The sequence below is a fragment of the Peromyscus maniculatus genome, chromosome 12 (assembly GCF_049852395.1).
Source record: "Peromyscus maniculatus bairdii isolate BWxNUB_F1_BW_parent chromosome 12, HU_Pman_BW_mat_3.1, whole genome shotgun sequence".
NCBI classification, from domain to species: Eukaryota; Metazoa; Chordata; class Mammalia; order Rodentia; family Cricetidae; genus Peromyscus; species Peromyscus maniculatus.
The window spans coordinates 87860912-87884693 of NC_134863.1; the positions used below are offsets into that span (position 1 = coordinate 87860912).

The 23782-nt window shown below is 44.4% G+C and overlaps 1 protein-coding gene and 1 long non-coding RNA gene across 4 annotated transcripts in view; one reads left to right on the top strand and one right to left on the bottom strand.

The window, feature by feature from the left end:
- LOC143268177 (uncharacterized) overlaps positions 1-23425 on the top strand; it is a 34155-nt gene extending 10730 nt beyond the window's left edge. The window contains exons 2-3 of the long non-coding RNA XR_013043899.1: positions 15150-15250; positions 22996-23425. This is a non-coding gene — a long non-coding RNA (uncharacterized LOC143268177). The remainder of the gene's footprint in view (positions 1-15149; positions 15251-22995) is intronic.
- The window catches only part of C2cd2 (C2 calcium dependent domain containing 2), a 76203-nt gene that overhangs the window by 4956 nt on the left and 47465 nt on the right, over positions 1-23782 (bottom strand). Inside the window, exons 9-14 of one of the 3 annotated variants that reach the window (XM_076549322.1) lie at positions 23419-23543; positions 22508-22682; positions 21284-21397; positions 15371-15498; positions 13412-13736; positions 9901-9937 (exon numbers count right to left, since the gene is read on the bottom strand). In XM_076549322.1, the coding sequence (XP_076405437.1) occupies positions 9912-9937; positions 13412-13736; positions 15371-15498; positions 21284-21397; positions 22508-22682; positions 23419-23543 (893 nt within the window). In that variant the 3' untranslated portion in view covers positions 9901-9911. Of the gene's footprint in view, positions 1-9900; positions 9938-13411; positions 13737-14744; positions 15000-15370; positions 15499-21283; positions 21398-22507; positions 22683-23418; positions 23544-23782 lie in introns of those variants that run through there. The other 2 variants (XM_006996876.4, XM_076549323.1) reach the window with 2 other exon arrangements.

The window sequence follows — 23782 nt, forward strand, 5'->3', positions numbered from 1 at the left end:
CAGGCCTACCAACGCCAGGGGATATGCCCATGAAGTTCATTACCATTTGCCTCAAGGAGTTGAGCTCAAAAGAAGGGAAGCTTGGCCATGGAGCCAGGGAGATCTGTCCTGAATTTGAAAGTTTATTTGGCATGTGAGCCATATCCAACAGTCATGGCATACACACATGGCCTCCTATGTTGCTCATGGACAGGGGGAAGAGCATTCTGTACACCAAACACATGCCAACATGTTAGGGTGGGGGAGGAGAGCTGGTAGGGATCTCCTTAGCATCCATATTCGCAATGGAGAAAGAAACTGGTTGCTTTAAAAAGCCACCTTGGGTGGTGGTGTGGTGGTGGTATGCAATTTTAATCCCAGTACTTGGGAAACAGAGGCAGACAGATTTCTGAGTTAAGAGACTAGCTTGGTCTACAGAGCAAGTTCTAGGACACCTAAGGCTACACAGAGAAACACTGAATCAAAAAACAACAAACAAAACACAAAACAAAACAAGCAAAAGAACCCCCCAAAACAAACAAAAAGCCACCTTGGCAGACTGACATTAATGATGAGTTTGCCTTGTTCTATTGGCAGAAGCAGAAAAGCTGGACTGTCCCAGAAGTGTGAGCTAATTTAATCTGCACAAATTTGCCTGAAAATGTTTAAAAACCCTCTCCCTCAACAAACAAATTGTCCTAACAAACAGTTAGGACAGAGTTTCACATTTATTCCAGAGAAATTACTAGGGTCTGGGCAATGCTGGAAAGAGAAGGAAAAGGAGGTAAGTACAGTTGTGCAAATGTCAGGCTCCAAGCCACAGCCTGGTAGGAGGGATTATTCCTAGACAGTCCCATCTCTGAGCAAGTGGCCAACCACCAGTTAGTGTTTGGATGACTGGGTACTAACTTTTAGCTGGATATGACTGGAGTTGACCCATGTGTGAACACAAAGACACTTGTGTAGGTAATTTTGCCTTATCAAATGCATCAGCTGGGCAGAGGACTGAACTCTAGACATAGGCCCTCCTGGCTTTGAGGGGGTTCCAAGTCCTAGGTTACCTGAGCTGGAGGTAGGGAAGGAGGGTTTGTGAAGATTTCAGACCTACAAGCACCTCCTGGGTTCTGTTCTAGGTTAGCTTCAGAGTTCCCAAAGAGCACAAGCAGCTAGGGTACTCACATTTGAAATATAGAGGGTGAAGGATAAATGGAAGCTTGAGAAAGGGAATATAATTATCCATGCCCTAGGCCAACTGTAGACCCCAGTGGTAGGAAGGGCTCCTATATGTCCCTGAACTGAAGCTTGGCCTGGGGTAGGGACTGTATTATGGGTCAGGATAGTGCTATGAGCTGAACTATGTTCTCCTCAAGTTCTTGTGTTGAACTCCTAGCCCACACAATTTCAGAATGTACCCTTATTTGGAGATGGACTCATTCCAGAGGTGATCAAATTAAAAGGTGATAATTAGGATGGGCCTAATAAAACATTCCTGATGCCTGGTGATGCTGTAGAATAATCCTTTTGTACACTGTGGAGATTTGTTGCTGTGATTGGTTTAATAAAGAAGCTGACTGGCCAATAGCTGAACAGGATAAAGTTAGACAGGAAAGCCAACTTGAGAATGATGAGAAGAAGGGCAAAGTCAGAGAAGTCACCAGGAGACACAGAGGAAACAAGTCATGCTGGAGGAATGTAAAGCCACAAGCCATGTGGCAAAGCATAGGTAAGAAATATGAGTTAAATTAAAATGTAAGAGTTAGCTAATAACAAGCCTGAGCCATTGGCTGAGCATTTATAATTAATATAAGCCTCTGTATGGTAATTTGGGAGTGGGCTGCTAGGACAGGAAAACTCTGCCTACATGGTGGCCCTATGAGAAAGGGAAATTTGGAAAGAGACAAAGAGAGGGAAAATGATGTGGAGGACAGAGGAGGCAAAATAAAGAGATACCTATAAGGCAAGGAAAGCCAAGGATTGTTGCAAACCCCTAAAGCTAGGAACAGCCAGGGGCAGTTTCTTCCTCCTGGCCTCAGAAGGAGCCAGTTCAATGGACACTCCCATGTCAGGTTTGCATTTAGAAATAAAAGATCATAAAGCTATCATTTAAGACACTAGGTTCATGGCACTTTGCTCCAGTCCCAGGAACATGGACATAGCCAGGAAAGAGGGCAATAGCATCTGAATGAAGATGATGGTCAGAAACCACTGTACAGTGTTCCACTTGGTTCATACAACCCCAGCAGGCAGAGGCACAAACAACAAAATGGTCACCACTGGGGCCATGCACACATCCTCCAAACAAAAATCAGTCAGCATCTGTCCAAACTGTTGAAGCTTGGGTTTACATTGGGCCATCTGAGGTATCATGGTCTAGTACATCTAGGAAAAGGAGCATTTCATGTGGCTGGGTTGATGGCTGTTGTCCTGCCTCAAGTATTAAGTCCCTAAGGCTGCAGTGTTTATAGGGGTTGACAAGGGACAGACAGGCACTGTCTTGTGTTGTGGAATATTAGTTTAAGATGTGTTATATTTGTTTATGCTGTGGAATAATTTATTTAATGATGTAAAGATGTGTTACAATCTTTTATGTTGCATTTGTTTAACTCTGTAAAGCTGTGTTACTTTGCCTGCCTAAAACACCTGATTGGTCCAATAAAGAGCTGAACAGCCAATAGCAAGGCAGGAGAAAGGATAGGCAGGGCTGACAGAGAGAATAAATAAGAGAAGAAATCTAGAGAAGAGGGAGGATTGAGAAAAAGAGAAGGAGAGGAGGACACCAGGGGCCAGCCACACAGCCACACAGCCAGCCACAGAGTAAGAAGGGAAGGAAGACATATAGAATAAAGAAAGGTAAAAAGCCTAGAGGCAAAATGTAGAAGAGAAATGGGATAATTTATGTTAAGTTAGAAAAGCTGGCTAGAAACAAGTCAAGCTAAGGCCAGGCATTCATAAGTAAGAATAAGTCTTCGTGTATTATTTGGGAGCCCCAAGAGTAAAAAAAAAAAAAAAAAAAAAAAAGCCAACTACATTTTGGTATACCAAGGTGAGGGCCCAAATTTCCATGTAGGACCTGGGAAAGCTGAAAAGAAAGAAAGAAAAAAAAAGGATAGGTTTCCTTTAAGAAACTGCTATACAGCAGAGCACTTAAACAGCCTTTTTAGCACTGAGTAGAAACAAGAACCTAAAAAACACCTGCCACAGTACGGGCACTGGCATCCCTGAGTTGGGGGTGGGTTGAATGCAGTTCTTGGTCACCTACCTCACCAGTCCAAGAGCTTTAGGCTCAGCTATTAAAGACCCTGAAGTGGGTGGAGCCAGCTGCCAAAACCATGACAGAAGTCCTAGTCGTGCCACTTAGCAGTTTTTCTGTTCACACAGACAAGAAAGACTAGAGACACACAGTAAAGACAGATCAGATGGGGAAAAAAAACTCTAAATAGGTTACAGTGTGTTTAACAATGTACATAGGCTTCAGAAAGAAAATGGATAATAGATGGTCATAGAAAGAAATGGTTTAATAATGAAGTAAAGTCTTTAAAGAGAAAAGTTAAGTAATATATTTTTTTAAAAGAAGCCATGTAGAGATAGGAAATACAAAGGAGTCTGGATCCTGTATGTTGCTGTATTGACCTTGAATTTTTGATTGCTGGTAAGCACATGACAGCTGCTAAGAGACCTGGGATTGAAAGAGGGACTGATAAAATAAACCAGCCTATGTACTTTAGGAATGCCTTAACTTTAAAATGGAAGTCAAAAATGCTTTGGGGAAGAGGTTATGCTATTGTTTCCATAGGAAACGAGAGGCTGTTTAGGGTTAATATGGATCAGGTTTGATCAGGGGAGACCTCTTGAATCTTTACAGGTGATATATACCTAACAAAGTTTACAGCTGGTCTTTCCAGGACTTGGCCATTATCTCAGTTTTCTCAGGGACCCCTAAAGATGCCTTCACCCACAGACAACAAGAAGCAGTCTAGAGAAGACTCTGTCCACATTCCCAAGAGATGGTGTGGGTGGTTGTTGGTTATTTGGTGGGTTGTGGATGTTTGTTATCATTTAGGAGAATATAGGAATATAGGATAAGAAGACAACTATTAATCTCAGATATTTTGCATTGGCATGGATTTTGGTATAGTGATACAAATTTAAAGATATTTTTGTTATACTGTATATATGTTTCTAGTCTTGTTTGGGGTATTGTGCTTATGCAGCTCATTTAAAAATGCAATGTATAATTAAGAAATGAGGTTAGTAGTTAATCTATAATACTCAAACTTGTAGTAACATTAGGTATGTTTTCAAGGTTAAATGGGTATATTTTAGACAGATGATTTTCAAATATTTCAAAGACCTACAGAATATAGCATTTAAGATGTTTAATAACCTAAGGGTTTTTTTCATGACAATGAGACACATCTGCTCTTGGCAGCACCAATTTACTTCATAAAAGGATGGTGGGCATCAAAGAAACTCCATATGGAATTTACTTTCAGTGTGGCAAGACTAGGCATTTGAGCAATACACTGCTCTTGCCCTGACTGCTGACAGTATGCTATACTGACTGGACCAGCAGGATACAGGAAAAAGACTGTTGAACTTTGCCAAAACAAGTCAGGACAGTCCTTCAAGATTCCTGCTTCACAGAAGAGTCTGCAACATACTCTAGACCTACAGGTTGAAGATGTATGCCCCAACATTGCAGAGGAACTTTGGGTGACTCTCCAAGCAGCCAGATGTCTCTGTTGTTAGGTAATAGTACATCCTTCTGGATCTTTGATGGAGTTAAAGCCTAACTAGTTAAGAGTTATAGTCTTCCTTAATTATGATAGATCGTAAATTAGGTATAAAACTTTGGAATCACTAAGATAAAATAGATAATGGAGTATTTTCTATGAATTTGCTAAATATAAATAGAATGAATATTGTAAATGTAATCCTTACTTGATAACTGTTTTTGTTGTATATAGTTTCACTATGTTAACATTAAAATTTTTCATTTTTATTTAGACACAAAGGAGGAAATGTTGTAGAACAGTAGTTTAAGATTTGTTACAATGTGTTTATGCTGTGGAATATTTGTTTAATGGTGCAAAGATGTGTTGCATTCTTTTATGTTGCATTTATTTGTAAAGCTATATTACTCTGCCTGCCTAAAACACCTGATTGGTATAATAAAGAGCTGAATAGCCAATAGTTAGGCAGGAGAAAGGATAGGCAGGGCTGGCAGGCAGAGAGAATAAATAGGAGAAGAAATCTAGAGAAGAGGGAGGAGCAAGAAAAAGAGGGGGAAAGGAGGATACCAGGGTCCAGCTAACCAGCCACACAGCCAGCCTCGGAGTAAAAAGGAAAGAAAGACATATAGAACAAAGAAAAGTAAAAAGCCCAGAGGCAAAACATAGAAGAGAAACAGGATAATTTAAATTAGAAAAGCTGGCTAGAAATAAGCTAAGCTAAGGCTGAGCATTCATAAGTAAGAATAAGTCTTTGGCAGCTAGGTGGCAGCCCCCAAAGAGTTAAAAAAAAATCCACCTACAATCTTGGCTCCCTTTTACTAGTTGTCTTATGCGGTACCATATCTTACTATCTCTGGCGCATGTGACCACAGAATGTGCACAACACAAAGCAGAGTGACTTGTCCGCAGGGCACATGTGATGGTTAGTGTCAGTTGTCAACTTGACAGGATCTAGAATCATCTGGGAAACAGGCCTTGGGCAGGCCTGTGGGGGATTCCCTTGATTGCATTAAGTGAGGTGGGAAGACCTGCCCATTCTGGGTGACAACACTTCCTCGCTGACATGCAGACTGTAGAACACTATGGAACTGTATAGACTCTGTGGAACTGAGCACCAGCATTGATCCCTCTCTGCTGCCTGACTGCAGATGTGATGTGACAGCTGCTACAAGCTCCTGCTGTCTCTGACTCCCCTGCTAGGATGGACTGTAGCCTTGATCTGTAGCAGAATAAACCCCTTCTCCCTTAAGTTGCTTCTGTCAGAGTATTTTATCACAGCAACAGGAAAAGAAATAAAGACAACACAGGTGCCTCGGTCACAAGGGACAAGCATAGTAAGGCAGGAAATCAAACCATGAAGACAGGCATGCTGAGGGCTGTGGGAGTATACAGCAGGTGACAACTATATTTAACAGGTCCACCCATGGGGAGCCCCACTTGGCAAAGCTGTGGAGTCACTGGCTGTAAATGACTGGCTGCTCCTGTCTATAATTTCTCTCATGTGCTATTACATTTCTTCCCTAAGAACCTGCTATGGGTGTTTTCCCACTGCTTGTGTGTTTATCTTATGAAAATATTCCATCTTTGGGAACAAATATAGCTGTGGGTGGTCAGGAAGATGATTTCTGCTTAAGCTGTATAATTCTGCTACATAGAAATAATATTAGAATATTTTTTATAACTGACACAGGAAAGTAACAGTATTCTCAGTCACAAAACAGCTAATTTTAGACTTCAGAACAAATTCAAAACAGACTAGCTGCCCCTGCAGAGCATACACAAAGACAAATCCCCAGGTGTTATTGATAAATCAAGGTCAGACATTAAGCAGCTTCAGTATACATAACCCACTGCAGTAACTCTCTTTCTGCATCTACCCCAACCATTCAAGGTCTGGCCAACTGTTATTGTTAAGTCCTGAATTTTAATATCACTTTTTTTTTCTGGGAAAGAGCTATAGCATGGCCAAGCATTACTCACTGGCTGTGACCTTCCTAGCCTGAGAGAAACTGTGTGATTCCTTACATGTATCAGTTTGGCTCTGTCCTGCCTATTTACTCAAGCAACACTTTGTGACCCTGAAAATGAAAGTCATAATTGTGCGGAGTTTGTATGTAAAAGGGGGCTGTGTAGAGCCATGTAGAGAGAGCTGCTGTGTAGAGAGGTGTGCAGAGGGTAAGAGTGAGTGTGTGCAGAGGGTAAGAGTGAGTGTGTGTGTGTGTGCACGCGTGCGAATGAGGGATGTAGCTGAATGAGCAGAGAAAAGAGTGAGAGATAAAAGAAGTGTGTGAGAGAATTGGAACTAAAGAGAACTGGAACCAAAGATTTAGAACTATAGAATCATAACTAAAGTATTAGAGATGAAGTGTGAGAGATAAAGGAAGCAGCAGGAGTGTGAGAGTGAGGTGAGAGAGTGAGTAAAGAGTAAGTGAATGATGCAGTAGTATGTGAAAGAATGTAACAGTAGAGAAGAAATGTGTATAGAAGAAAGATATGGATCTAAATAAAAAAGATGTAACTGTATATATGAGTGTGCAGGAGAGAGATGTATGTATGTAAAGAGATGTAGCTGTGTGGAGACAGATTTTCAGAGAGAGGATTTTTTTTTTAAGATGAAGTAAAAGAGAAAGTTACATCAGAAAGTGTGTGTTTCCTTATTTTCCCCTCAGATAGATAGAAACTTATTTCTTTCCTTTTTTTTTTTTTTTTTTTTTTTTTTTTTTTGGTTTTTCGAGACAGTGTTTCTCTGTGTAGTTTTGGTGCCTGTTTTGGATCTTGCTCTGTAGACCAGGCAGGCTGGCATCGAACTCACAGAGATCTGCCTGACTCTGCCTCCCAAGTGCTGGGATTAAAGGTGTGTGCCACCACCACCTGGCATAAACTTATTTCTAAAGACCCTCAGATAAAAAAGTTCCCTAAAGTCCTGCTACTCTGAGGTCTTCTATTCACTATGCTGGACAGTTCTGGGAGCTGATCTCCCAGGCTGTGTTACAGGCTGCATTGCAGGGTGGCTATATTCAAAGATAATGATAATCCTTACACTTCCTGATGATCACTACAACTTGCCCAAGAGAAATTGTAGCATGATTACCTAAAGTCAAATTCCTGCCCTGAAATGTCAAAGACTTTCAACTGGAGTGCAAGACTGATGAACCTGAAAGGCTTAAGTTTCATTGTTTCTCAGATGTTTGGCTAAGAGCAACTGCAGAAAGATTTAGCAGGGAGAAAAGACAGAAAAAGGAAGACTGTAAGTGTGTGCTTGTTGTGATCTGTACAAATGTCCAGGGTTTAAACTGCCAGTTAAAGCACCATCCATTCAGCAGGCCTGCACCTGTTCTCTGCGGCCTATACCAAGGTTGTTTTCTGTTCTTCCAACCTCCCTCATGATCTCTGCAGCCTCTCTGCTGGTTTGTTAGACTTCATTTTCCAGCATGAGTCAGAAATGGATGCTATGCTATGTACCCCATAGCAATCCTGCACTGGTTTGTAAGACATTGTTGGAAATTATGGCTTCTGTGGGGATGACATGGGCTTCCAGACTGAAGGGAATTCCTTTGATATGGTGCTGAGACCTGTTTCAGCAGGCTTGCACTGCCCTGAGTCTGGGGGAACCCTCATTGAAAAATAAGGACATAAAAGTTGGAGAAGTGACTACTCAGATCACACGATGACATATATGTGGGCCCAGGGTGATTGCTCCTGAAACCAGTGTCCCCAGGTCTAGCTTTTCTGTGCCTTGAATGTGAATGGGACCCACCCTTGAGAAGTGGCTGCCAGGTGCCTGAAGCAAAGTGTGCCTCACAGTCTCAGGGAGGAGAATACAGACAGGGTGGACAGATCTAGGTACTGGCATGGTCTTTGGCAGGATTCCAGAAGAATTCTATCTCCAGAGAAGGATACCAGGATGTGGGGAGGATGGGACATTCCAATGAGGAAAGTGCACTTGTACATGTGAGGAGTAACTCAAATAAATGATCTCTCTCTCTCTCTCTCTCTCTCTCTCTCTCTCTCTCTCTCTCTCTCTCTCTCTCTCTCTGACAGAGAGAGAGAGAAAGATCTCTGCCTTTGTCTCTCTTTTGTGGTGCTGGACATCAAGCCCATATCTCATGGATACCAGGTAAACCCTCTTCCACAGAACTGTACTCCCAGTCACGAACTAACACATTTACTGTGTGTTTAAGCCTCACCACAATCACCATTAGGGGCAAATGATTCTGGAAGAACCATGGGCACAGATGTACACATCTGTCAGGATGAGACACAGTGTGGTGAGGAAAGCAGGCTCAGAAGACAGTGGGTAGAATCTGCCGGAAGCTGAGAGATGGACAAAGGGAGGTGCACAGCAAACGACCACAGTTCACAGTAAGTCATATGAACACACAGGAGCAGGAAGGCTCCATGCACCAAGTCAAGGAAACTCTCGACTCATCATTACATGAGTGTCCACATGCTAAAGTATCACACTGGCCTTCCTGAGGGTATGATTGGCATAAGGCTGTGATAAGTTAAAAACATTCAGTGTTCAAGGAGACACCAGTGGCTTGACTTTCACACACTGTGTTTTCAAGCTTTTGTGTGAGGTTATGGGAAATCTGAGGTTAATCACATAATTTTTAAATAGGGAGCTGGTCCTGGGGAAAATTCTCTCCCTGGTCTTAATCTCCCTTTAAAAACACCCCCAAGAAGACTGAAGCATGAATAAACACACAGAGGAATTTGAAAATTATTCTAAATTCTAGCTCTGCTGTCACATCTCTAAATTTATCCTGTTTATTTCTGTGGAGGGGCAGATATAAATAGGCAATGAGAGAATCTGTATTAAAATCTGCATGTAGGAAGACAATGGCCCTAGCAACCTGGAAACGTGTGCTCTGATGTCCAAAAGCAGCCTCAGACAGACTGTGCATGAAGAGACAGCTCGAGAGACAGGAAACTAGTAAAGGGACCCCTGCCTGGCTCCCTCATCCCAATCAGGCTGAAACCATCACAGCAAGGTGGCTTTGTACCCTCAGAGGACAAGAGGAAATGTCCTATCACCTAGAAACCAGGAACACAGAAAACCAGCCACAGGGAAGGTCAGGCCAGTAAGCAAGGAGAAAGGCAGTGGGCAACCTTCACTCTGCTGGGCACTCTCCACACAGTCAATTACACAGAATTTTTTTAAAATGCAAGACAAAAAATAACTTACTGTGTAGGTAATTAATTCTGGTTGGCATAGTGATCCTCTTAAGTTAAAGGGAACGAGCACGGAATGCAGAGATGTTGAGAGGCAAAAAGAAAAGCACGCGAGAGCAGAGTCAGAATGAAAGTCAGAGTTTGGAATCATAGTATCACAGTGCACACACATGCTTACACACTTGCACACATGTGCATTTACATGCACACATGAATGCAGACTCATGCACACACATGCTTACACTTGTATACATAAGCACAGACTCATACACACATGCTCACTCTTATATACATGCTGGTGTACATACATCACACATGTACATACATACATATGTGAACATGGACACTCATGCTCACACATGTACACACATGTACATGCATATGTATTTTTGAGCACATACATGTACACATGCAAGGTTGCCATCCAAGATATTTGGCAATTTTCTTTCCAGTTATTCTCAAATCTCTCTACGGGATTTTGTAATGAACATAGATAGGGTAAAATTTACCACCTAGACCTCTGCACACAGTTACAGTGGGCTTATTATCACACGCAGCAGTACTTTTTTTTCCAAGTGCTGGGAACAAACCCAGGACCTTATGCATGCTACACAAAGCACTCTACCACTGAGCTACATCCCTAGTCCTGCCAATGCTTTTTGAACCTAAAATAAATTGCATTTGGGGAATCAATGTTCTGTTTTGGCTGAAGTATCATAATCTATAAATTCTCAGGCAGCAAGAGCCCAAGAGAATTGCAGTTACATGGGCTCCCTCCAAAGCCACCAATACTCTCCTCATTAGACCAGAAGAAGCAGGTGGTTTGCAAGTCATATGCAAACCTTAGTTTAAAACCAAACCTGGGGGATGGAGAGGTGGCTAAGAGGTTAGAGTACTAGCTGCCCTTCTAGAGGACCCAGGTTCCTTCCCAGCACCCACATGACAGCCCACAACCACCTATTATTCCAATTCCAGGGAATGGGGCACCCTCTTCTGGCCTCTGCAGGTACCAGGCATGCAAGTGGTGCCCAGGTATACATGCAGGCAAAACACCCATATGCATAAATTAAAAACAAAACAAAAACAAAACAAAACAACTAAGTCCCACCAAGCCATTCCCTGTAGCACCAGTTTTGAAAAAAAAAATGGCATGAAATGAAAATGGTTTGACAACCAGTTTTGACCTACTTAGGATCTTCCAACATCTCAAGCTAAATACAAAGCTTCTAGAAACTGCAGGATAAAAACTAAGCATGGCGGGAAGGGCGTGGTATTGCAGGTATATTCACCTGTACATCTGTGTGTGGGTGAGAGGTCAATATGGGGTGTCTTCCTCCACTTTTCTCCATCATGGTTTTTGACAGAATACCCCACTAAACCTGCAACTCACCAATTGGCTAGTCTGGCTAGAGAGAGCTCCGGGGATCCCTATGTCTCAGTCTCCCACTGGCACTGAGATTACAGGTGGATATGCTTTTGCATGGGTGCTAGGGGTCTGAATTTGGTTCTTCATGCTTGCACATTAAACACTTTGCCCATTGAAATTCACTATATATACCAGGCTAGCCTTAAACTCAGGGACCCTCCTGCCTCTGCCTTCTAAGTGCTTGTATTAAAGGCATGTGCTATCATGCCTTTATTATCATGCTATTATCACAAAATAATTTTTAAGACGTTGCCAAATACTTCAGAAAACTTTAGGTTAAGGCATTTCAAGGATCCAAGGGCAGGTTCAACCTCGGTTCCCAGAGAAGCAAAGAGTGAAACATATAGACCAGTCAAACATGCTTGCACCTCCCCTAATGGCCAGCCTCTGGGGAAGCTCCCATGCTCAGAGGTTACTTCCAGCCCCCAGAGGATGTAACAGACACCCAGATTCTCAAGAAGCATTCATCTGTCTGGCCAGTGAGGGGAGGAGAAGGATGGCGGGTGCACAGCAAGGAGGGTACCCCAAAGGAGGCCAGAGCTAGCAGGAGCAGGAAAGGCTGGAAGAAAGGAAAGCAGCAGTGGGTGGATGCACAGGGGTGGTAGGCTGGGCATCTCTGAGAAATCTGGTGGGTGTGAAGGGAGGTTTGGGTTCTGTCTGGACATGAGTATATGGACTATTGACTCAAAGAAGTGGAGCACAGGATATATGCCAGTCCCCTGTTCCTCTGTGCTCACTGACTTCCCCAGCAACCTCCTAGAGGCTCCCTTGCTCCCAGGACAAAGACCAGGTTAGAGTGTGTACACAGGGTACCTGATACCCTGGGCCACAGCTCACCAAGAGAGGATACAGGGTTCAGCTGAAGGTCCCCAAGGCCAGGCTGTAGGAAACAGAGGCTGGGTGGTAGGAAATCTTCTCCAGGAACACCCTCTTTCTCTCTTTCTTCTTTTAATGTGCAATTCCTCCCTTATGGATCCCCACTCGGTACTGGCAAAGGGCACAAGTCACAGGCAAGCAGCTACCCATCAATGGCTAAGGTGTGGGCAGAGGAAGGGTGGAGCACTCAGGGCATGTTCTTAATCTCAGCACCTGGGACTTTTGTTCCGCTGTGTGGTGGTGTCTGTGCCATGTGCTCTAAAGAGTGTGGTACCTGTGACCTCTACTCCCTAGGAGCGAATAGTACCCCATCTCCCAGTTGTGATACAGCTGTCTGCAAACATTGCCTAGCAGGAGACCCCACCTGTCCTTAGCAGAAATAGCTGGCCAGGATTCCTAACACCTGGGGTGGCTAAGCTTTTTGCCCACTGCATTCCAAGGGGGTCCTGAGAACTTTGCTGGAGGGAAGTGGGCCTTGGAGCCCCGATATAAGCCAGAGCTAGGAACTAAGTTCCACCACAGCTCCTGGTTTGACTCAGGTGCCTCCTTCAGCCCTCAGGATGTGGGTTGTAGGGATGGTCCCCAGGTCGTGGAGGTGAGGCTCAGTGAGTCTGAAGTTTCTAAGTCCTGGAGCTGTTCCCAAAGGTAAGACAAAGGTCTGGGTCCAAGTGTCTACCCCCAAGAAATACCAGGCTCTGAAATATGGGCTCATTGCTCATGGGAAAGAACTGATTGTGCTAACAAATGACTTCATTGCTGTGTGTAACAAGACAGTGAGTAGTTATTCTGGGAGGTTTCTTTCTTTGTAGATCCTGCTGATTCTAGGTGGTAAGGTCTGGTTTGGTTCTAGCTGGAGAAAAGACTGAGAGGAGCAAATAAGGTGAGCTGCCAATCTCTGCTAACTTTGCTCTGCCCCTGGACACTAGCTCCTGGTGACACTCTGAAGCCTTGGATAGCTCTGCTTCTAGATGGAGAGAGCCAGACAAGGAGGGTGCTGGGAGGCATGAAAACACAGTGGCCCCTAGATGAAGAGATGAAGCCCCAGGTGCTCACATGCAAGCTTCCTACCTGCCTCCAGCTCTCAGTGGCTGAGCAGAATGGGAAGGAGGGGATGAAGCTGGTACAGCCTCACAGAGGACAAAAGGAAGGGAGCGAGGATAGCATGGGAGCAATGGCACAGAGGGAAGCCCAAGTGAGGAGCTGGGGGCTTGGGAACAGGTACCTTTATGCTTCTTGATGGCTCCCAGCTCTGAAGCACTCAGGGAGCTCTCTGACAGTTCATCCCCATCAGGTTCCTGTAAGGCTGGACTGCTCCACACTGCTCCTGGAGATTCCTTCTCCAGGTCCCAGGAGTCTAGATCATTCTCTCTAGGCTTGAGGGCAGATAGGGCCTGGGCTGGCTCATCTTCTTCAGGTGGGGTGGTGGCAGAGGCTGCAGCTGCCTCTGGAGGGCACAGAGTGGATGGAGCATCCCCTTGGTTGGTGCTGTCCATAGAAGCTGCATAGTCTAGCATGAGGGCAGCGTTGTGGTCCTGAGATAGTGAGGTCTGTCAGGGGAGATGTACAACAGAGGCTGAGGGCAAATGAAAAGTCAGCCCAGGGATGTAACAAGCACATGGTAGGCAGAGAGGGCTCGATACCACCTGAAATATCAAGCAGTAGCAGGGACGGCCAGCTGAAAGAAGGCTCCTGTGCTACATGGTAAATGCTTATAAAGTCGGTTTCTATCTTAGTTGAGACTCAGAAGTGGTCCTGAGGCTGAGGGTGCTGGAGAAGAGTTAGCACACTTCCCACTGCAGACCTATCAGTAAGGAAGCCCCAGAAGGTGAGTGGCAAGGACTAGCACTTTCTTCAAAGTAGACAAAGTATAGGGCAGCAAAGAGCATGAACTCGAGCAGATTTAGTCTTTTACACCTTTGTTACTAAGCACTTTTCTGTCTCAAAGTAGAGATTAACCAGAAAATGATGTGTCCTTTAAAGGACTGTAAGGTGGGAAGCTGGGAGTGGTTGAACAGGGATGCCTGAAAGGGCAGCATCCATGCTGTTCTCAACCTGGGTGGCAGTCACACAGTAGCTTTCCTAAGTGACAGCTGACAGATGTACCAGCTTACAGAAATGATGACTACCAATACAACAATCTGCATGCCAACAAAATTAATAATCAAACTGGCCTACAGATATTAAATATGAAGATTAGCTGATGATTCTGAAGCAAAGCCAACAAGTAGAGAGCGGATGATCATGGGTTATCCTCATCTTGTTTACTTATCTAACCCAGACTGAATAAAAGCTTCCACTATTTGGCCTTGTTGGCCCCAGAGATCTGCCCCTCACACCCTGGTGGCTGAAGAAGCCAGCCCAAGAGATACCCCTGCCTTGGTATTCAAGGCCACCCATGAGCTCTCTTTTGGAGTCTTAGGCCCAGGCTACCCACACATTGTGTATATCACCACTTACGGCGACTCACCATAGACACCTGCCAGCAACTGAAAGGGTAATTTCCAGCATGCTCTCATGCCCACCCTCTCAATGACCCTGCAAGATCCAACCCATGCTCCCTAGCCATGGCTACAACTATCTAATCTGTCACTTGTTGTAGTGCTCCCTCCATCGACATATTTGGAAATGTAGAAAAAAAAACCACAGTTTCTTGCATGGCCCCTTGCACTGAAGATCTAGCCTGCTCTGCACTCCAGTGCCATGGCTGTAATCAAAAGCAATTCACACCCACCTTCTGCTCCCCAAAAGATATCACAGAGTGGATGAGCAGGGGAACTGAACTGGAACATTCTGTAGAACAATCTTGGTTTCTACCAGTAATGGAAAGGAATACAGATATTTATTGTAAAATATTTAAATGTTTTAGAAATGAGTAATGTGGAAAAAGTGAACTTGGGAGGCAGCAAGGTGGAGCCTATACCACTGGGGGTTTCTTACATGTGCTTTTCTTTCTCTCTTAGTAATCATTCCAGAAATGACTTACCAAGCTCTCAAGCCTCACTAAGCAGATGGCTTCTACCTTCCTCTATCAACAGGACAAAGGGCTACTGTGGTCCCAAAGGTAATTAACTCTCTGGTGGGAAGGAACTGTATTAGAATCTGTAGAGTGACCTTTTGGATGGATGGGGGACTGGTGTGCTGTGCTGATAGGCTGCCGCCTTCTGCTGCTGCCTTCACCTACCTTGGAGATCCCTGAAATGATGATGGTGCTTTTCTTCCGTGGGGACTTCAGCTTTAGCTTTGAGGATTCACTGAGCTGCCGAATGGCAACTTCAGCCACAGGATCTGAGCCGTTCAGCACCAGTAGTTCTGCCAGGAGGAAGATAGCACTGAGTTCAGTAGCAAAGTTAAAAGGCTCCAAGGGAACTCCCAGAACAGGGGGCAGGAATGGTCTATAAGCAGTGGTTGGCAAACAGTTTGGAGAAAGTGGGATAAAGAAAGAGGTTGAGGTTTTGCAACTAATCTCCCCATAGGGTAGAAGCAGTCAGGAGCCACATGTAAATGAACAGGCAAGGCCTGATTCCTGAAAAACTTCACTTTCAGAAACAAGGAAGGGTCACCATCACCTACAACTCTACTCTACTCTCTGTAGTTATGTGCTACTCATTGGCATGTCTGTGTAAGATTCGTGTGTTTTACTGTTTATAAGCTGATGTTTTTTGTCAAGAAGTTATGCAAAGTGGCAAAATCCAGCAGACATAAACAAATAAACTGTGGTGGATGAGATGGTGCAGTGAGTGAAGGCGCCATGCCTGATGCTCCAACTTGAGTTTGATCCCTGGGACCCAGTGGAGGAAAGAGAGAACAGACTCCTGCAGGTTGTCCTCTGACCTCCACAGGCATGCAGTCACACACACACACACACACACACACACACACACACACACACACACACACACACACACACAGGTTGTCCTCTGACCTCCACAGGCATGCAGTGACACACACACACACACACACACACACACACACACACACACACACACACACACCAAAAAGAAAGTAAAAGAAAGAAGAAAAGACAATCTTTAAACACTGGGGAAAAATTGACCTCACAAAGGCACATAACTCTTTCTCCCTCCCAAAGCCCCAACACAGAACAGTAATCAGAGGCAGCTAATAAAAGTGACTAAGAGCCGGCTCTCGCTGGCCCTTCCTGGGTCATAAATGTATGTGACAAAGCCTGCACGTTTTACATCATTGCTCACTCCTTAGCTCCATGAGACGAGTTCTTTCTTTTTGTTTTCTTTCTTTCTTTTTTTTTTTTTTTTTTTTTTTTTGGTTTTTCGTGACAGGTTTTCTCTGTGTAGCTTTGCGCCTTTCCTGGAACTCACTTGGTAGCCCAGGCTGGCCTCGAACTCACAGAGCTCCACCTGCCTCTGCCTCCCAAGTGCTGGGATTAAAGGCATGCGCCACCACCGCCCGGCCTGTTTTCTTTATTTTTAAAAAAATCTCCACTTGACAAGGAGAAAGATGCCAGGCCATTAGGCAGGTGGCTGAGTGGAGATGCATAGTGGAGTTCCTCCCTCAGAGAACTTGTACTCATAATTTACACTACTTTGCTAAGGCAAAATTAAACATGACAAAGAGGGATGGTGGTGCAGCTCAATGATTGAGCGGTTGCATAGCATGCACAGGGCCCTGGGTTTGATGTCCAGGATTGCAGAAGCAAATGAAGGAACAAAAAAAACAAAACTGCTTTAGGAGTGTCCATGGCTATAGGTCACAGGGGGCTGGTTTCCACAGCCAGTGACACACTTGGCCTTGCCTAGTGCCTGGCACATAGTTCCTAAAACCTTGACATTTTCTGTGATGGAGTGAAGGGAGTATTTTTTTGTTATTTATGATATCTTCATTTGTGTGTGTGTGTGTTTGTGTGCCTGTGTCCATGTATGCGTATATACATGTGTTTGTGTGTGTGTGTGCATGTGTATGTGTTCATTCAATTCTGTGCACATGTGTAGGGGCTAGAGGTTGACATTGGGTCTCTTCTTAACATATCTCCATCTTGTTTTTTTTTTTTTTTTTTTTTTTTGGTTTTTTGAGACAGGGTTTCTCTGTGTAGCTTTGCGCCTTTCCTGGGACTCACTTGGTAGTCCAGGCTGGCCTCGAACTCACAGAGATCCACCTGCCTCTGCCTCCCGAGTGCTGGGATTAAAGGCGTGTGCCACCACCACCCGGCCCATCTTGTTTTTTGAGACAGAGTTATTGAATTTGGAGCTCACTAACTGGCTCAGACTGGCTGCCCACAAGCCCCATGGATCCCACCTCCCCAGAGCTGGGATTATAGGCTTGCTCAGCCACTGCCAGTTTTTTAAGTGGATGCTGGAGATCAAACTCAGGTCCCCACACTGACTTATAGATAGGAAGATGTCTCTTTAAGATGATGATTACATGAAAATAACCCTAAAATTGGAGAATTAATACCAATATGGCTTGAATGTGAAATGTCCCTTCACAGGCCAGTGTTTAGAGAGCCTGCTCCCCAGAGAAGGGTGCCACTCTGAAGGCTGTAATGCCTTTAGGGGTGGAACCTGGCTGCCCTTGAAGGTTATAGGCCAGGTATTGGTTCCAGATCTGCCTCTCTGCTTCCTGGTCAGCCATCATGTGAGTAGGCTCTATTATACACTCTGGTTACCATGAATTTACTCTTGAAACAGTGAGCCAAAACAGACTTTTCCTCCCTACACTGCTTCTGCACCATCTCTTGGTCACAGTGATGCAAAATATGCAAAATAAGTAATCCATAAAATTGGGGAGAAGTAGGATATGAAACCTGGATATGTGGTTCTTGGGCCTTTGGAAACAGCTTGTGGGAAGAACATGGGAGAATTTGGAGATGTGGACTAGAATAACCCTTCAAGATGCTCTAGAAGCCCCCAAATGACACAAGCTATCACCATTGATCTCGCTGCCCACCATAACTAGAAGGTAAGACCTACTGCTGAAGACACCACATACTTTTGTTTAGAACACAGAGAAATCTGAAACTGACCTGAAAACTTCCTCCCTGCTGGAAGGTGCTATGCAGGCTGCTGGGGGAGAAAAAGAATCAATGGGCTTACCCAGCAGTAGACCCTGCAATCTATGATACTGACCCGACAGGCACAATATCTACTAACACAATAGAGGCGTGGCTGCTATGAAGTAACCAACTGCTTTTGATTGGATTTGAAGTCTGTTGCATGGGAAGAAATTTACTCCTGATCCTATAAACCTGGTCAAAAACCCAGGGCTGGAAAGGAGCCCTCTATTGTTTTGTTAAATGGACATGATGCCAAATATTTGTTTATATAACAGATGAGTGTTAATTTCAACTTTTTTCAGTGAAGCCCACTCCCTTTTGGCAGTGGTAAATGCAGTAAATTATCATAACTAATAAAAATGCTGAGAATAAGTGACCTCCCCAAGACTCAGGGAACCTTCTGAAAGAAGGGGAGGAAAGAGCTAGAGGCTAGGGAAGAGTGCTATCAAATGCTGTCCTCTGGATATGAAGTGGCCAGCACACTCATGAAGTCACAGCAGCAGTGACTACTTGCACAAGATCAAGCCAGTCAACATTCATCATGGATGAGTGGTTCATCTTAGCTGAAGGGCTACTGCAGTTGATGGCTGCTGGGGGAGCGGAAGTCATTTTTCTTCAGGAGTTGTGGTCACTGGTAGGTTACCCATGCTCTGGTGGATGTCCTATATATATGCAGGGACTCAGCAGGTTATTTAAAAAAAGAGTAAGATATGTGGGTGGGAGGTGTTTGTGTTAGAGGAGACCTGAGAAGAGGGACAGTGGGGAGCTGTGGGTGGATATGATTAAGATGTATCTTGTATATAAGTATGAAATTATCAAAAATAAAAATATTGTTTTAAAAAAGGAAGAAAAGTTCTAGAATACTGTAAGTTCATTCTTGTGGGTGTGTGGAAGATCTGAGTGCTGAGAGAAAAGCAGACAGTGAGACTAAGCTGCTGCTGTTGGGATGGGAACAAGGACTCCACTGGGGAAAAGACTAGAGGCCATTTGTGTTACATTCTGGCACAGAATTCACCTATATTTTAACTATGTTCTGGAAATTATAAAGAGGCCAAATTCCAAAGTAATTCAAGGCAACACAGCACTCAGGCTATGGCATGGTTGCTGCTGGCTGTTTTAGCCAGGCTTACAGTGGGGTCTGAGAATAAAAATTAGAGCAGAAGGATATGAAAAACAAACTATTTGGCCAATAAAGAAGAACATCTCGAGCTGCCAAAGCAAGTGCGACAGGTAGCCATAGTTATTTGAGATAAGCACCATTAGGAAGAAGTCATATAGTTTGCAGTGGGATGTAGGAAGGATGCTTTCAGTGCATTTCAGGATTTGGTGAGACCCACGACATCACAGGCTCCAGCATATGAAACTGCCTACTCATTTGAAAGAGTTTCCCTTTAAAAGACATAGCTGCAGAGGTTCCCTGCTTGAATGGGGCTGTTTAGAGAAAGAAGTGTTGTCATAGGTTCACCCACCTAGGCACTCAGAAGCCACTGTGGTCATGATACAAGCTTAGCTACATATCAAGCGATCAATGAAACTTAGTGTTGTCCACATGGTGCTAGGTTTTCAGACATACAGTATACATGAGTTATGAAATCATGAAAGGTTGCACACCTAGGTTAAGGTAAGTTTGTAAGGCCAAGTAATTCAGGGTTGGGGTTCCTGTGAGGAGGATGAAGCCTAAGTTGCAGTAGAGACCCCTGGGCCATGGGACATCTCCCAAGGAAAGCTGTAGGTAATGAATAGAGCTAGCCCCAGAGAAAGGCCACATGGGCTGCAAATGGCAACGCTGTAGGAGTGGAACTCTCTGTCTATTGGTACTCAGATCATTCCACCACAGCATTACATGCCAGACACAGAGCTACAACATTCAGTGCCCTGCTGAGGTCCAGTCTCCCTCCAGTCGAATCTCTCCTTCCATCCTCCATTTCTCCCTTCTGGAATGGGCACATTTACTTTGTACCTTTGCAGTCTGGAAATACATGACTTTCCTGTTGATTTTATAGGAACTCACAGCTAAAGTACTGCCCTGAGTCTCAAAAACAAAACTCTAAACTTAGATTTGAACGATGTTGGAACTATTGAGTTGATGGAGACTCTTGAAGTTGAAATAAATACATTTTGTTTTATAAGATGACTATGAGCCTTTGGAGCCAGGGTGCAATACTGTTATGGCTTAGATATCAAATGTCTCACAGGGTCATGTTCTGAACACTTGTTTCCCAGCCAGTGGCACTATTTTGGGAAGCTGTGGAACCTTTAGGAGGTGGGACCTCACTGGCAGACATCTGACACTAGGGGCAGGCCTTTGAAGGGTATAGAATCTCTTTACATCCTGAGCTAATGTGATATTGACGCTAATACATGTTTACAATGCCATGCCCCGACCCATGATGGACTGAAACTGAAGCCAAAATGAGCTTTCCCATCTTGAAGCTGTTTCTGTTAGCTGTTTCATTACAGCTATACAAAAATAACTAGAAGAAACACCCAGAGATCTCAGAAAACTGCTCCTAAGTGCAGAGCATACAGAATGGGCCAAGCACACATCAGCACATGCTGTCCCCAGTGTTGCTTATCCAACAGAATGATATCACCCATGTGCCAGATGATAGGAAAGATAGCTTTCAGAAAGTTACAAAGTGGGGCCCCCACACCTGCTTGTTTTGTTAAAGTGCTCCACAGACCTAGTAGGGACCCAGCTCTGTCTTCTGTCTTCCTTCACCTGACATTCCCAGCTCCTTTTTCATTTTCTTTTTAAATGGAAGATGATTTTATTTATTTATTTATTATGAATACAGCATGTATGACTGCAGGCCAGAAGAGGGCACCAGATCTCATTACAGATGGTTGTGAGCCACCATGTGGGTGCTGGGAATTGAACTCAGGACCTCTGGAAGAGCAGTCAGTGCTCTTAACCTCTGAGCCATCTCTCCAGCCCCCCTTTTTCATTTTCTATTGCCACTAAAACAAAGACTCCCCAAAGACAAAAAGAAAAAGAAAAAAAAAAAAAAAGAAGCCTTCATTCCTAAAGCTGAGAAGTGCAGAGATGAAGAAGAGATCATGTCTTACCTGTGTCTGAAGAGGAGAATGTCTTGCTGACGGGGGCGCTGTGGCACGAAATGGCCTGGACAGAAATGTCCTTCTCAATGACCTTCACCTTGATGGGTGTCCTCACAGGGGACTCTGCAAGAACAGAAGATTTTAGAAAGTGAGAGGAGGCCCCTGCTGCACCATAAGGCCCTGCAGTTGTTACTGGCCAGGGCTGGGCTTTGAGACCTCTCAATTCCTTTACTGTGTTGGCAAAAGTGGGGCTGGGAGTTTAAAATTCAGAGCAACTTCAATAAAACTGGAGTTCTCATGTGAATTTTGGGTCCATGACCTGTGCCAAGGGAGCTACTTTGGGGAGATGGTTTCTTTACACAAACAGAAACAATATACTAATAAAAAAAAGCAATGTGTTTTTCATTCTCCCCCCACTAGGGGCCAGCTACATTGCAATAGAAAGGTTTGTGCTGCCCCTGCTAAAGCAAATCAAAACAAACTTTTTTTTTTTTTTTTTTTGAGACATGGCATCATATATCCTAGGCTGGCCTTGAATTTCATATTAGGCAAGAATGACCTTTAACTCCTGATCCTTTTACTTCCACTTCCCCAGGGCTGGGATTACAATTGTGTGCCACCATGCCTACGTGATACAATCAATGCTGGGGATCCAATCCAGGGCTTCATCCATGCTAGGCCAATGCTGCCCAACTGAGCCACATCCTCAGCCCTACATCTTGTCTCTTCATCAGTGATGTTTAACATACATTCAACTAACTAGACTTTTAGCCATCATGAGTGTGATGGAGTACTGAGTCCCATGTCGCTAGTCTTAGAACCAGACTGCGACTTTGGTGTAACTTCCAGGCAGAACCTCATCTCTGCCCCTCAACTATTTTTCTCTCTATCTCCTCCTCCTCTTTTTTTTTTTTTTTTTTTTTTTTTTTGAGACAGGGTCTATGCAGCTCTGACAATCCTGAAATTCACAGAGATCCACCTGCCTCTGTTTACCGAGTGCTGGAATTAAAGGCATTATCATCATGCCTGGCTCTTTGCCAACTATTTTTTCATAGAATATAAAGGTAACTGTGCAATGCAAAAGCCTGATGCCAAATGTCTTTCTTTCCACGCCAACACACTTCTCTCCAACACCTTTGTGCTGTAGTGCTCAGTGTTGTAGGGTGAGACCCACCCCACAGAGGCTGGGGACCTGTGGGTCTTCTGCAAAGAGACTGCACTCTGGGGTCTCACCTGAGCTCACTGGGGATGCCCTCCCAGTGTCAAAGCGAGGTTTGGTCTTCACAGCAGTGACAGTGGTGACCACAGTCCCACATGGCATCACTGTACGGTCCTTTTCAATCTTTGCAGCAGGAACAGGGGGAGGAGTGGGCCAGGACTTCGGCTCTCCAGGTTCTATGTAAGAAAACTGGCAAAGATAGATATTTATTTTGAAACACAGTGGAGCCTGGGCTTCCATGGACGGCTGCTTCCCACACTCAGGGGACCAACACCCACACGAGTCCCTCCCAGAACATGATGTCATGAGAGCACAGAATGGCCATTTCCTTTCCTGGTGTAGTAATGACCTCTAGATGACCTCTCATACCAACTATGACACAAATGCAAGGGGCAGCTGTTTTTCTGTACTGCCCAAGGAATTATGATAAGAAAAAAAGGTCTGTACATGGTCAATGTGATGCAGTCTGAGTGATTTGTTTTTTTCTCTTAAATATTTTCAGGCTGGTTGGTACAAGCTGCAGCTGTGGAGCTGCAGATATGGACTTGACAGACAACAGCAACAGGCTGGCTTAGCAGCGGTACACTGGTTTCTGCTAGTTTCTTCACCCATGTTACTTAGTGGTTTTTTTGTTTTTAATCAACCTGGAATGACAAAGACTCACAAGAGCCAAGCTAAAACTCTAAGCATGACCCATAAGAGGAATTTTTTAAAGGAGGCAGCTGGGTCAGCTGAGATGACACTGGAAAGGGTCATCTTGTACAGTAGCCAGATTAAGCCAGTTGTGACAAGATGTATCCACCTGAGCCTGAAGCCCAGGCTGAGAAGAGGGCCTCCTGGGTGAGTTTAGGTGTCATAGGGAAGTGACAGTGAGCCCTGGCAGGCAGGAGACAGGATTGTAGCAGCAGAGAACATGCCCTCTTACCTCTGCAGTGACTGAGCCTAACACCAAGCTGTCAGGCTCTGTCCCGCTGACCAGTCTGAAGGTCTGTGGACCATTAGGCTGCTTCCTAAATAAGTCCAGGTGAATGGTTGCTGTCCCCAATAGACCTAGAGACAAGGAAGAGCAATGGTGATATTTCCACAGTCACACACCCCAAGGGATGTCCCTTTAGCTCCACTACACAGTGTCAGTGTCACCAATAAAAAGAGGCTACGGGCATTCCAGAGGGAACTATATGCCAGGCCTGGCAGAAGCAATAACTAAACCACACAGTGTGGAACTGTACCAACCATCCTTGAACCACTGATAGAAACTGGAAAACAGACAGTGGGAGATGGAAGGGGGG